Source organism: Mesitornis unicolor, unplaced genomic scaffold, assembly GCF_000695765.1.
Source record: "Mesitornis unicolor isolate BGI_N332 unplaced genomic scaffold, ASM69576v1 Scaffold49642, whole genome shotgun sequence".
Taxonomy (NCBI): domain Eukaryota; kingdom Metazoa; phylum Chordata; class Aves; order Mesitornithiformes; family Mesitornithidae; genus Mesitornis; species Mesitornis unicolor.
Genome location: NW_010168075.1, coordinates 1 through 10,732, shown reverse-complemented (window position 1 = coordinate 10,732; position 10,732 = coordinate 1). Strand labels below are relative to the sequence as shown.

General features: G+C 54.1%; 2 protein-coding genes across 2 annotated transcripts; one reads left to right on the top strand and one right to left on the bottom strand.

Annotated features, from left to right (window-relative positions):
• Positions 1-3: 3 nt before the first annotated feature.
• FEM1A (fem-1 homolog a (C. elegans)) lies at positions 4-1,890 on the top strand (the record flags this gene model as incomplete). Its single annotated transcript, XM_010178890.1, has 2 exons — positions 4-594; positions 766-1,890. Coding segments are annotated over 2 exons (1,716 nt in total), but the record flags the coding sequence as incomplete, so codon positions are not given.
• A 5,762-nt stretch (positions 1,891-7,652) lies between these two features.
• On the bottom strand, positions 7,653-9,812 carry TICAM1 (toll-like receptor adaptor molecule 1). The gene has a single exon (XM_010178888.1). It carries the CDS (start codon positions 9,810-9,812, stop codon positions 7,653-7,655), a length of 2,160 nt encoding a protein of 719 aa, XP_010177190.1.
• Positions 9,813-10,732: the final 920 nt, after the last annotated feature.

Here is a 10,732-nt window from a genome sequence, read left to right as displayed (position 1 = left end):
CTGATCGCCGCCCGCCACGGGCACCTGGAGGTGGTGGAGTACCTGCTGGATCACTGCGGCGCCCGTGTGGAGGAGGGGGGCTCGGTCAACTTCGATGGGGAGACCATCGAGGGGGCCCCGCCGCTCTGGGCGGCCTCTGCTGCCGGGCACCTGGGGGTGGTGCGCAGCCTCCTGGATCACGGCGCCTCGGTGAACCAGACCACGCTGACCAACTCCACGCCGCTGCGGGCCGCTTGCTTCGATGGGCACCTGGAGATCGTGCGCTATTTAGTCGGGGAGCGTGGGGCTGACCTGGAAGTAGCCAACCGGCACGGACACACTTGCTTGATGATTTCTTGCTACAAAGGGCACCGGGAAATAGCACGTTATTTGCTTGAGAAAGGGGCTGATGTCAACCGCCGGAGCGTGAAGGGGAATACGGCCTTGCATGACTGTGCCGAGTCTGGCAGCCTGGAGATTCTGCAGCTGCTGCTCCGCTCCAAAGCCCGCATGGAGAAAGACGGCTATGGCATGACTCCTCTGCTCGCCGCCAGCGTCACCGGGCACACCAACATCGTGGAGTACCTCATCCAAGGAGAGCTGCAGGAGGAGGAGGTTGCAGGGAGCCAAAATGGGACCTGTGCCTCAGGGGGGAGCCATCAGAGGTGCTGCAGCGCTGGCAAGGAAGCTCCTCGGGGCTGCAGTGAAGAGGTGTGTGAGAGATGTTGTGCCTCAGCTTCCAGTCAGGATGAGCAGCAGGTCCCTAACGTATTCTGCACTCGAGAGGCTGCTGTGGAAGCACTGGAGTTGCTGGGTGCTACGTTTGTGGACAAGAAACGTGACCTTTTGGGAGCTCACAAGTACTGGCGAAGGGCGATGGAGCTTCGGTGTGAGGGGGGGCAATACCTGCCTAAACCCGAGCCCCGGCAGCTGGTGTTGGCCTACGACTATTCCCGGGAAGTGAGTTCGCTGGAGGAACTGGAAGCCTTGATTACCGATCCTGACGAGATGCGCATGCAGGCGCTGCTGATCAGAGAGCGCATCCTGGGGCCTTCCCACCCAGACACTTCCTATTACATCCGCTACCGAGGAGCTGTCTATGCTGACTCCGGCAACTTCGAACGCTGCATTAACCTGTGGAAGTACGCTCTGGACATGCAGCAAGGCAACCTGGAGCCTCTCAGCCCCATGACTGCCAGCAGCTTCCTTTCCTTCGCAGAGCTTTTCTCTTACGTGCTTCAGGACCGCTCCAAAGGCACTTTAGCTACGCACTTGGGCTTCTCTGACCTCATGGGAGTACTGAGCAAAGGGGTCCGGGAGGTGGAGAGGGCTCTTATGCACGGCAAGGACCCTGTAGTCGACTCGGCGCAGTTCACCAAGACGCTGGCCATTATCCTCCACCTCGTCTTCTTGCTGGAGAAGGTGGAGTGCACCCCGGAGCAGGAGCACCAGAAGCGCCAGACCATCTACCGCCTGCTGAAGTGCAGCCCCCGGGCCAAGAACGGCTTCACTCCTTTGCATATGGCTGTGGACAAAGACACCACAACCGTGGGACGTTATCCCGTGGGCAAGTTCCCGTCGCTGCACGTTGTGAACTTGCTGCTGGAGTGCGGGGCTGACCCGGACAGCCGTGACTACGACAACAACACCCCGCTGCACATTGCCGCCCGCAACAGCTGCCCACTGATCATGAGCGCCCTGATGGAGGCCGGAGCCCACATGGACGCCACCAATGCCTTCAAGCAGACTGCGTACGAGCTGCTGGACGAGAAGCTGCTCACCAAGAGCATGATGCAGCCCTTCAACTACATCACCCTCCAGTGCCTTGCTGCTCGCGCCCTGGACAAGCACAAGATTCCCTACAAGGGTTTCATCCCCGAGGAGCTGGAAGCCTTCATTGAGCTGCACTAGGACGGGAGAGCGGAAGGTCCCAGCCTTTCCCGTCGCCTGTTTCCCCCCACAGAGGTAGCACAGCCTGAGGTCTCGGGCCCTCCTTGCCAAGGTGCTGAAGGCTGTCGCCGTGCTGAGACGGGCTGCGAGCTTTGTCCCCATCTGTCACCACGGACCTGGCGTGCGCAGGGGTAGGAAGCTCACGGCTGTCCCTCGTTGTTGTCATCTTCAGGTGCCAGAGCTTCCTGGTGCGCTGTCTTGTCCTGAGAAGGAAGGAAAACGGAGATCCCTGGGACCTGCTGCCTCTCCTGTTAGTGCTGGATTAACTCAGCAGCTCCACATCACACACACGCTCTAGCTCTTCCCGTCCCAAATCCTGAACAGATAGGAATGCAAGTGAGGAATAAAATACCTTCCCACTAATTCTTTCCCCACCCCTTTCTCAGATCTGGTACAGAGTGTGACAGCCTGGTGGCTTGTGCTCTGCTGAGGTAGTTGCCTTGCATGGCGGTAGGGCTGGGTATGCTGAGGATGGTTATTTTTCTCTCTCCCTTGGTTGGTCAAGTAGCAAATGGTGTTAAAGGCCTGAGATTTCAATGATTGTGCTTAAAGTTGGGTTATTTTTTCTCTTCTAGAGCCAGGCCCTATCTATGCTGCAAGCTTTCTTCAATCCCGTAAGGTGTAGTAAAGTCAGTTCTGGTTACACAGTTTCCTCGACAGATATTGGTTTTTATGAGTGGGGAGGAAAAACTACTTCAAATTCTAAATACTGATGTGGCGTTCAGGCCCTTGGCTTGCCCATTCTGCCCACGTTCGCTCCCTTCCCCTCACCAAGGTCCTTCAGCTCCAGAGATCGGCAGGGCCTGAGCTGCACAGGGTGGCTGTGGGCAGGTGTCAGAGCCAAACCAGAGCACTTGGAGTCGTCTTTGAGGATGTGCTCGTGCAGACCTTCCAGGATGGGAGGCACCTGTAGTGTGGGTGCTGCGTGGGGGGTATTGAAGCAAGTGAGCGGTGGTGGCTTGTTTGCATGAGGGTGGGCTGAAGGAAGGAGCAAGAAAGATATGAAAGTTAAAGGTGCCACCTTGTTCTGAGGTTTGTTGGTATCAACCCATTAGGCTCTGTTAATTGACCGACACGGAGCAGGTTGTTGGCATCTGGTGTTGGCTTTTGATTCTTTTTGCAACTTTACTGAGGATGGTGCTATTTCGGAGGCTGAATTTGAAATCTCACTTGGTTACTGGTTGGGCAAGCTCCTTTCTCTGATTAGGATCTGCACACAACTCGTTTTCTCTTTAAATCCGTGGTCTCAGGGTAGGTGTTTGCCTCCGTTTGCAGAGCCCTCCTCGGTGGTGAACAGCCGGTGTTGGGAAACACGAGGCTGCTCCAAGAGCTGATCTTGCAGGGGGGTGCCTGGGCCTTGGCAGCCTCTGGGGCCCATTTCGTGGCCCTCAGCAGGGTGGAAGATGCAGCTGGGGAGAAGGGAGAAGCAGCTGAGCTTTGGGAAAGGTCAAGACTGGGAGAGCAGAACCCTGATTAACACCCAAGTACTGTCTGCTACTGAAGCTTCTCTGCTTGTGTTGATAAGCCAGCAGATGCGTATGCCTCAATAACCCAGTGCTCTCTGCCCCTTCAAGGTGTTGTAGATCTGCCATGACATTTTTGCAGTGTTAACTATACAATTTATTTATAAAGCGAGGAGGTTTAACTTTTATTGAGATGTAAAGTGCAGAGTTAGTTTAGCTATGTTCTACTTTATTTTATTTTTTCCTTCTGGCTGAAACCTGAACTAAACCGCAGGAATGGAATTTGTTCATTTGTGAGCTGATGAGCGCTCTTAACTTTAAATAATAAAACAAAAAATGGCTGCTAGAATGCAAGTGCCTTGGACTTCTTGCTGGTAAGCCTCTGTTTTCAGCTTGTTTCCTAGGGATGGTGCACTTGTGGGTGCAGAAATACCGGGTGTTTGCCATCAGCAGATGTGACTGTTTCATTTAATCTGAATTTACTCCTGGAAAAGCTAATCTGCAAACGTTTCCCCTGAAAAAGGGTAACACATTGGAGTGACATCTCTTACTATATACATTACCTTTGGGTGTAAATGGAGCAGTGTGAACGGGTGCTCCTCTGTTGACTCGGGTATTGACTGTTGACTCCCTTTCATGCAGCTGGGACTGTGGGCACTGCGAGCAGGAGGAGGGACGCACCATGGCTGTCACCAGTTCGTGGTGTTCAACCCCAGAGCTGTCAGTGGGAGGTAAAAGCAGACAGGAATTAAAGGTACTGCAGTTCATTCCACACAATAATTCACATTTCCAAAGTGCTCGGCCTTCCCCAGGGAGGGTGGGAGCAGATGGATGAAATATTGGAATGTCTGTCCCGTCACGGATGGCACCGTCCTCAGAAGTGACTGCGGTGCTCTCTGACTGCGGTCCCTGGGAGCTCTGCCACAGCTGGGATGGGGAAGCACCTCTGCATTTGGGATCTTGTGATCACACACCTGCGGGATCCAGTCAGGGGCAGCAGCCTCAAAGAGGAGTATACTTTGTGTGGTAGAAAAGGGCTTTGAATTTTTCCTTTTAACACAAATAACCTGTGATTACACAGTAAGGACCCAGCAATTAAATGTTGACAGTAATTACCAGGTGGGAGAAATCGCTGCGTTAATTTAGGGGTAATTGCAATGAAGGGTCCTTATTTATTGTAGGTGTAGTCTGGGCCAGCTCCAGTATTTGGGACAAAACAAGGAGTGGTGGGCAGCAGTGAAGCGTTTCAGTGATTGTTTTGTTTTCTGAGTAATTGTCTTGGGCAGAGAGTGGAGGAGTTTTTCACTGGGGTGGCTGCAGTGAAAGCACACCGCTCTCGAACAAATGTCTGCTTTTATTAATTCCTTACAGCTGAGATGTGCTCTTCTCTCCCTAGTACTGGTTATGGGCTCTCTGACAATGAAGCTTCCTATACAGGTTTTTTTAGAAATGCAAAAGCGGGAAGAAACTCACGGGGGTTTTCCTGGAGCCAGTTGCTGGTGCCTTTCTGTGGACGTTTTTGGAGCCTTCTCATGCTGTGAAATCAGTGTTTACACAAAGTGGCCTGGAGCACAAAGATGGGGACACCATGACAACGTTTCCTGGAGGAACTGGGGAAGAGCGAGGGGGTGGTGGGCACACGTGTGTTCTCCTGGTGAAAACGGGGCCCTGGTGCACAGCTTCCTTTCAGGGTGAGCAGCAGCAGAGGGGCCCTGAAGACGTGGGGTGAGTGACGTTCACGCAGGGCTGTGGCTCTGAAGTGGAAGTTGCTCCCTGCAACCTTTGAGCCTCTGCCCTCCATGCACCATAAGATTATGAAAAGCTCAACCCTGCAGTGCTTTACCGTCTGCTGCCGTGTCGGTCCCGCTCCCTTTCTCCAAGCAAGCCCGGTGTGTCTGTGTTAATGTTGTTTACAAGCTTCCAGTTGCCCAGTTGTGCGTGACGTTTATTTATAGCCACAGCAGAGCTGGGCAAGGCGTGAGGTGTGTTTTTTCCCCAAGGGCAGGGGGCTGCACTGTGACAGGAACTGCAGGAACACAACACCTGTCTGAACAGAGGTGACGCAGAGGAGAGAAAATAGGGAAATGAAAGGAATCCAAGCGCTTGGAGGATTCCAGGAAAGAGTAAATGAGTTAATGCGTTGTCACTGGCTCCTTTGAGGTTAAAAGCTGAACTGGTTCAAAGCTGGAAGCCAGCAACTGATGGCAGCTTTTAGATTGCAGTGCTTTTACGTGGGTCTTGTTACGCTCGAGACAGAGAGGGCTTTGATTTGTCCAAGCCCCGTGTCTCGCGCTATTTCTCAGCCAAGGAGTGCAGGAGGGGACTGTCCTCCCTTACGCTGTTACTGCTATCCCCGAGGAGCCAGGACGAAGGAAGGACTCCTGTTCTGCTCTCTCCTCTGTGCTGGGGGTGTCACATCTCAGTGAGGTTTATTTATTAGGCTGGTGCTTTTTTGGGAGGGTGTGCTTGGTGCAGAGCGAGCTTGAGGTAGATGGAGGCAGGGTGAGAACTGGACAGTCTTCATCCCGGTGACAGGAGTGCTGCTCAGAGAGGGAATTCATGTCGACTGAACAGTCTTTTCTTCAAGAATTTAATGTCTGTCTTATGCAGGCGTTGGTTGTAAGGCTTGGATGGTTCTTGGACAAAAACTGCAATCCAGAATTAGGCCCTGGAGGTGCCCAGCTCGGGTAGTCCCAGGTCCAGGATGGTGTGTAGGAATCCTGCGCTTTGGCTGCCAGACCGTGCTGGCTCCTCTCGACGTGAAACCCACTGGGCCATGAGCACTCACACATCTGAGAAATGCGGTCACCTCCCGTGTATCGATCACACTGCCCATCGAGGTTCACCTTAACCAGGACTTGGCCACTCTTGGGCACCTTTCTAGGGTGAGTTGGCTGCTGAGCTCAGTGCTGTTGGCTGGGCTGGTCCGCAGAGGGAGCAGTCCCAGTTCTGGTGGCTTTGGGTGACCTCTGCTGACAGAGCCAGAACACGGCCGTGTCACAGGCAGAACGTGGGGTCCCGAGCATTGCTTCAGGTGCCCCCTAAATGCTCAGCAGAGATCTTGGTATGGCCCTCGCCCAGCAGAACCTCCCCCATGCCCGGCCGTCGTCCACCCATTCCGTAACGCTCTGCTCAGGGTTTTGGTTTCACCTCAAACTCTTTCTGCAAGGGCAATAACAGAAATAGGTGGAGTAACCTTGGGAAGGAGCATTTCTTTGTGCAGCTGCCGGTCTGACAGGGCCCTGGTCCCACCTCTGACCTTTCACAGGCAGGTGAGAACGGAGGAGTGAACACTCGGCTCTGCATCCTTGGACTTTCTTCGCACTCCCCGCTCTCACTCCACCTTCATTAAGTTGTTTTTTGTTTTCCCCAAGCACAGCTTTACTGTAAGACTCTCGTTCACCTGTGTATCTGGTGTGTAATCTCAGTTCTTTAACAGTTTTCTTAAATACAAAATACTTCAGCCACGCCTCCAGGGGCACACGAAAACCTTGTATTTTAGACAAAAAAACTTCTCTGTAGTTTCAGAAGGGAACTGGGAAAAGTGATCCCTTGATGCCCCAGCCCAGAGGTCTGCAGCCCCTCAGGAGGCTGTGAAGCCGTTTCCTGAACTGCCCTGGGTCTGATGGGGGACACTGGGGCAAATGGTGCTGCTGGGCGGCTGCAGCACGGGGAGTGCACCGTGCACACAGAGCAGGCGTCATCGTGAAACGACACTGCGACCCCAGCAAACAGGATTGCTGGAAGAAAACAGTTGGACCACCTTCACAGGACACCACAGCGACTCCCCAGAGCGTCCCTTGAAGATTTGCCCTCAAGGGGTTGGGTCAACGCAGATTATGAAACAGAAACTGAATGTGCCACCTCCCAGCCCTCTTCACCCCAGAGGTACAGACACGTAGAGCAGTTTTCCTGGTATCCCTCCCTGCCCCTTTGCTCATGCTAGAGGAAAGAACCAGAGACACACAAATAAATTAATCAAAATTTATTTATGAAACCTCCCTGTAGCTTCACTAGATCAGGAAAAGTGTTTTCTCAGTTGCTTGAAAAGAAGCACAAGGAAAACGGTCTCAGGACATTGCAACTTCTGTCCAACAGAAAAAGACTTGAATTTTCTCCTGTGCTCCAAGAAAGTGGTCCCTTTTACCCAGAGTCAAGTAAGAACAGTCCCAGCCCCAGCAGAATCAGGGGCTGAAATAATAATCCAGGGTCTGAAACTCTGCGTGAGTGTCTGGCCATGGCTGTGTCTGATCAAACGCTCTACCTGCTTTCCTCCTCCCTGTCCTGGGGACCCGGTGTGACCGTCTCTACCTGCATCACGTTGTGGTTCCCGATCTGAACCATCCGAGCGTGCTGAATGATGAGGGGTGGGACGCCTCCTGCGCCTGGCATCACGCTGTAGTGGCCTGAGGGGAGATGAAGCGGCTGGAAAGGAGGGGGTCCCATCTGAGCAGGCATGGGGTGAGCGGTGTGGGAAAGCGGGTACGTGGCAGGGGGGACACCCGACGGCGGCGGCCACCACTGCTGCGGCGATGGCTCCGGCAGCTGCGGCTGCGTTGGTGGTGGAGGCACCTGGGGAGAGGAGCCAAGGCTCAGAGCAGCCAAATTCTGCTGCGTTTGATACCGCTCCTGGTACAGCTGTAGCTTCCTTTCCTGCACCAGGTCCCACGTGGCCTTCCTCTCGTTGATCCTGCTGCTGGTGAAGGTGTTCTGCACCGTCTTGGAGAACATGGGCGAGTTCTCGTCCAAGGGCATGAGCCCACCGAGTGTGCTGGGGATCTCGCTGCGCTTCAGCGGGTTCTCCTTGGGTATGAAAGGGATGACCGAGTCGCGCTTGCCTGGCTTCAGGATGGACTCCATCAGCACTGTGTTTGTCTGAAACAGGCAGAGGTTGCAGGAGAAGTTCTTGGTCAGGAGGAGGATGATGAAGGCAGAGTTCTCCATAGCGTCCTGGAAGCACGTCATATGGCTGCGTCCTGCGATGAAGAAGTCCTCGCAGAGCGTGGCACCGTTGGGAACCCCCATCTTCTCCAGCAAGTCCTTGACCCGATGAGCAACAAACTCATCTTCGCTGGCGTGCAGGATAACGAAAGTGAAGAACTTGCCACTGTCTGGCTCTGCTGTGGGCACTGCTGCTGCAGCGTGGAGAGGCGGCCAGGCTGGAGACGGGGATGAGTGGAGGGCAGTGGGATGTGGTAAGCTGGAAGGAGGTCCCTGAAGAGGAGGAAGGGCTAAGGAGAAGGAATAGGGAGGAGGAGGAGGAAGAAGGGAGGAGGCCAAACTGGAAGCAGGTGCAGAGTTAGAAGAAATGCCTGCTGGAACAGAGTCCTCCTCCTTGGATGTATGGGCACGACGAGCATCCACTGTAGCTCTTGAATCTGGAAGACCTGTAGATAATGACTTTTCATCTTGCTTTTTGTCTGTGCTTGCTTTCAGTACACGAGGTTCTTCTGCCACCGTGCTGGAAACATCACTGCTTTCCTCGGGGTGGTTCACAGCACCTGTGGGCAGCTGCATGTCGGGAGCAGGGAGATCTGGACGGACCTGGAGAACCTCCTCTGGTTGGGGAAATTTGGCCCCTGTGTCCTGCTCAGGATGAGGGTTGGATCTGCTGGCCCAGCTTGTCTCCTGCAGGCCGTGGCTCTGTCTGTCTACGTCCAGCTGTCCAGCGCCACCGGTGCTCCCTTCGCACAGCTGGCTGGGCTGGGGGACACGCTTTTGGGAGGGCTGGGTGTGAAACACAACGGTTGGTGATGCGCTGATCTCAAAGTGACTGGGGAAAGAGGGGCTCCCCACGGAGTGCAAGGTCCGTGGGCCTGAAAGGTCTGAGTTGCCTCCAATCTGCACCGGGGAACTTCTCACCCCATAGTTTGGTTTGGGTTTCTGGACAAATGCTACATCCACATCAGATTTCAGCGTCTGAAATTTGTCACCAGGGCCCATGCTGATACCAGAGCCCTGTTTGTCCTGGACCTCTGCTGGGATGCTGCTGAGCGTGTCCCGAGTTTCCTTGCTGGTGGTGTGGGCTCTGGAGGCAGCCTGGCAGGCTCTGTCCATGGCTTCGTGGCTGCACAGCTTTTCCTCTGCCAGCACTGAGTAGATCTGTGCCAGAAGCGCCATGGCACCCGCATCCAGTTGGGGAGGCTGCAAATCCTCCCTGTCCTGCACGCCTGCAGCTCCCAGTTTGCTCTGGTGGACATACCGGGCTGCCTGGTTGTCTCCTAAGGCATCCAAACAAATTCTTGCATCTGCTTCTTGCCCCAGAGTAAGCAGCACCATGGCTTGCAGTAGTTTGCTGCAGGGCCCAAGTATCAAGTGCTTCAGTTTGTATTTGAGGCTAAGGAGTTTATCTGGTGGGATCTGGGATAGGATATTAAAAACATCCTCAAAGCTTGGCTTGAGCTCAGTGCTCTGTGCCATCTTCATCAGCTGCTGGCCCAGACGATGGACTGAAGCGACATGGATGGACAAAGCATATTACAGTGCTCGGAGCGAAGGTTTGTCCCCCTGCGGTGCTCTGTGACACCCCAGTCGCACTTCAGGTACCACACAAGTGATGGCTCTTCACTGCTGGTCTTGGAGCCAGGATCTCTGCTGAGGAACTGCCCAGGTGAACCTGCGGGAACATGGGGCAACGATGAGAAACAGCGGTGTGGGGAGCTGGGGGGTCCTCACAAGGCTTCCCAAGCTCCCTCACAGCTCTCCAGTATTTTTGCATCTATTCAGTGCTTGCCAGCGCTCCACGCGCTACTTCAACTCTTGTTAGTAAGCAAAAAGCACATTCTTTGCATTTATTTCACATTCATTACAACTGTTTTAAAGTAACTGCTGAACTAATAATGTATTTAGGAAAATCCAAGTGTCTGTCTCCTCAAGGGGCTCCTTGCAATGGGTGGTTGAGAAATAAAGCGAGGAAGCCCTTTCAAATTGGGGAGTGTCGATAACCCCCTCACGTCCAGTGCCTGGTGTCGCTGCGGACGTTGTATCCCCATCCACATCGGATCCCTGAGCCCTGCTAAACCCTTGCACTCACCAGAGACCTCTGACCGGAGTTAAATTAAGCCGCAGCGCTTGTCGGGTGTGGAGGAGCGAGTGGGTCACTTCTGAGCCTGGTGGAAAACCGTCCTCTATTTAAAGCCAATGCCCCAAAATAGCTCTCAACCGGGGAAAGTTTGTAATTTCAATTTGCTTCTTTTCTATCTTGCAAAAATCCTCCAGTTGCCCAATGAAGGAGTTCAGGCCGAGCCTCAGGAAGTTGCTGGCTCTTCCCATGATTCTGACCCTCGCCCTGAGGGCTGGTCCCCGACGGGCTGCGGGCGGGGAGCGGCAGCAGGGCTCCC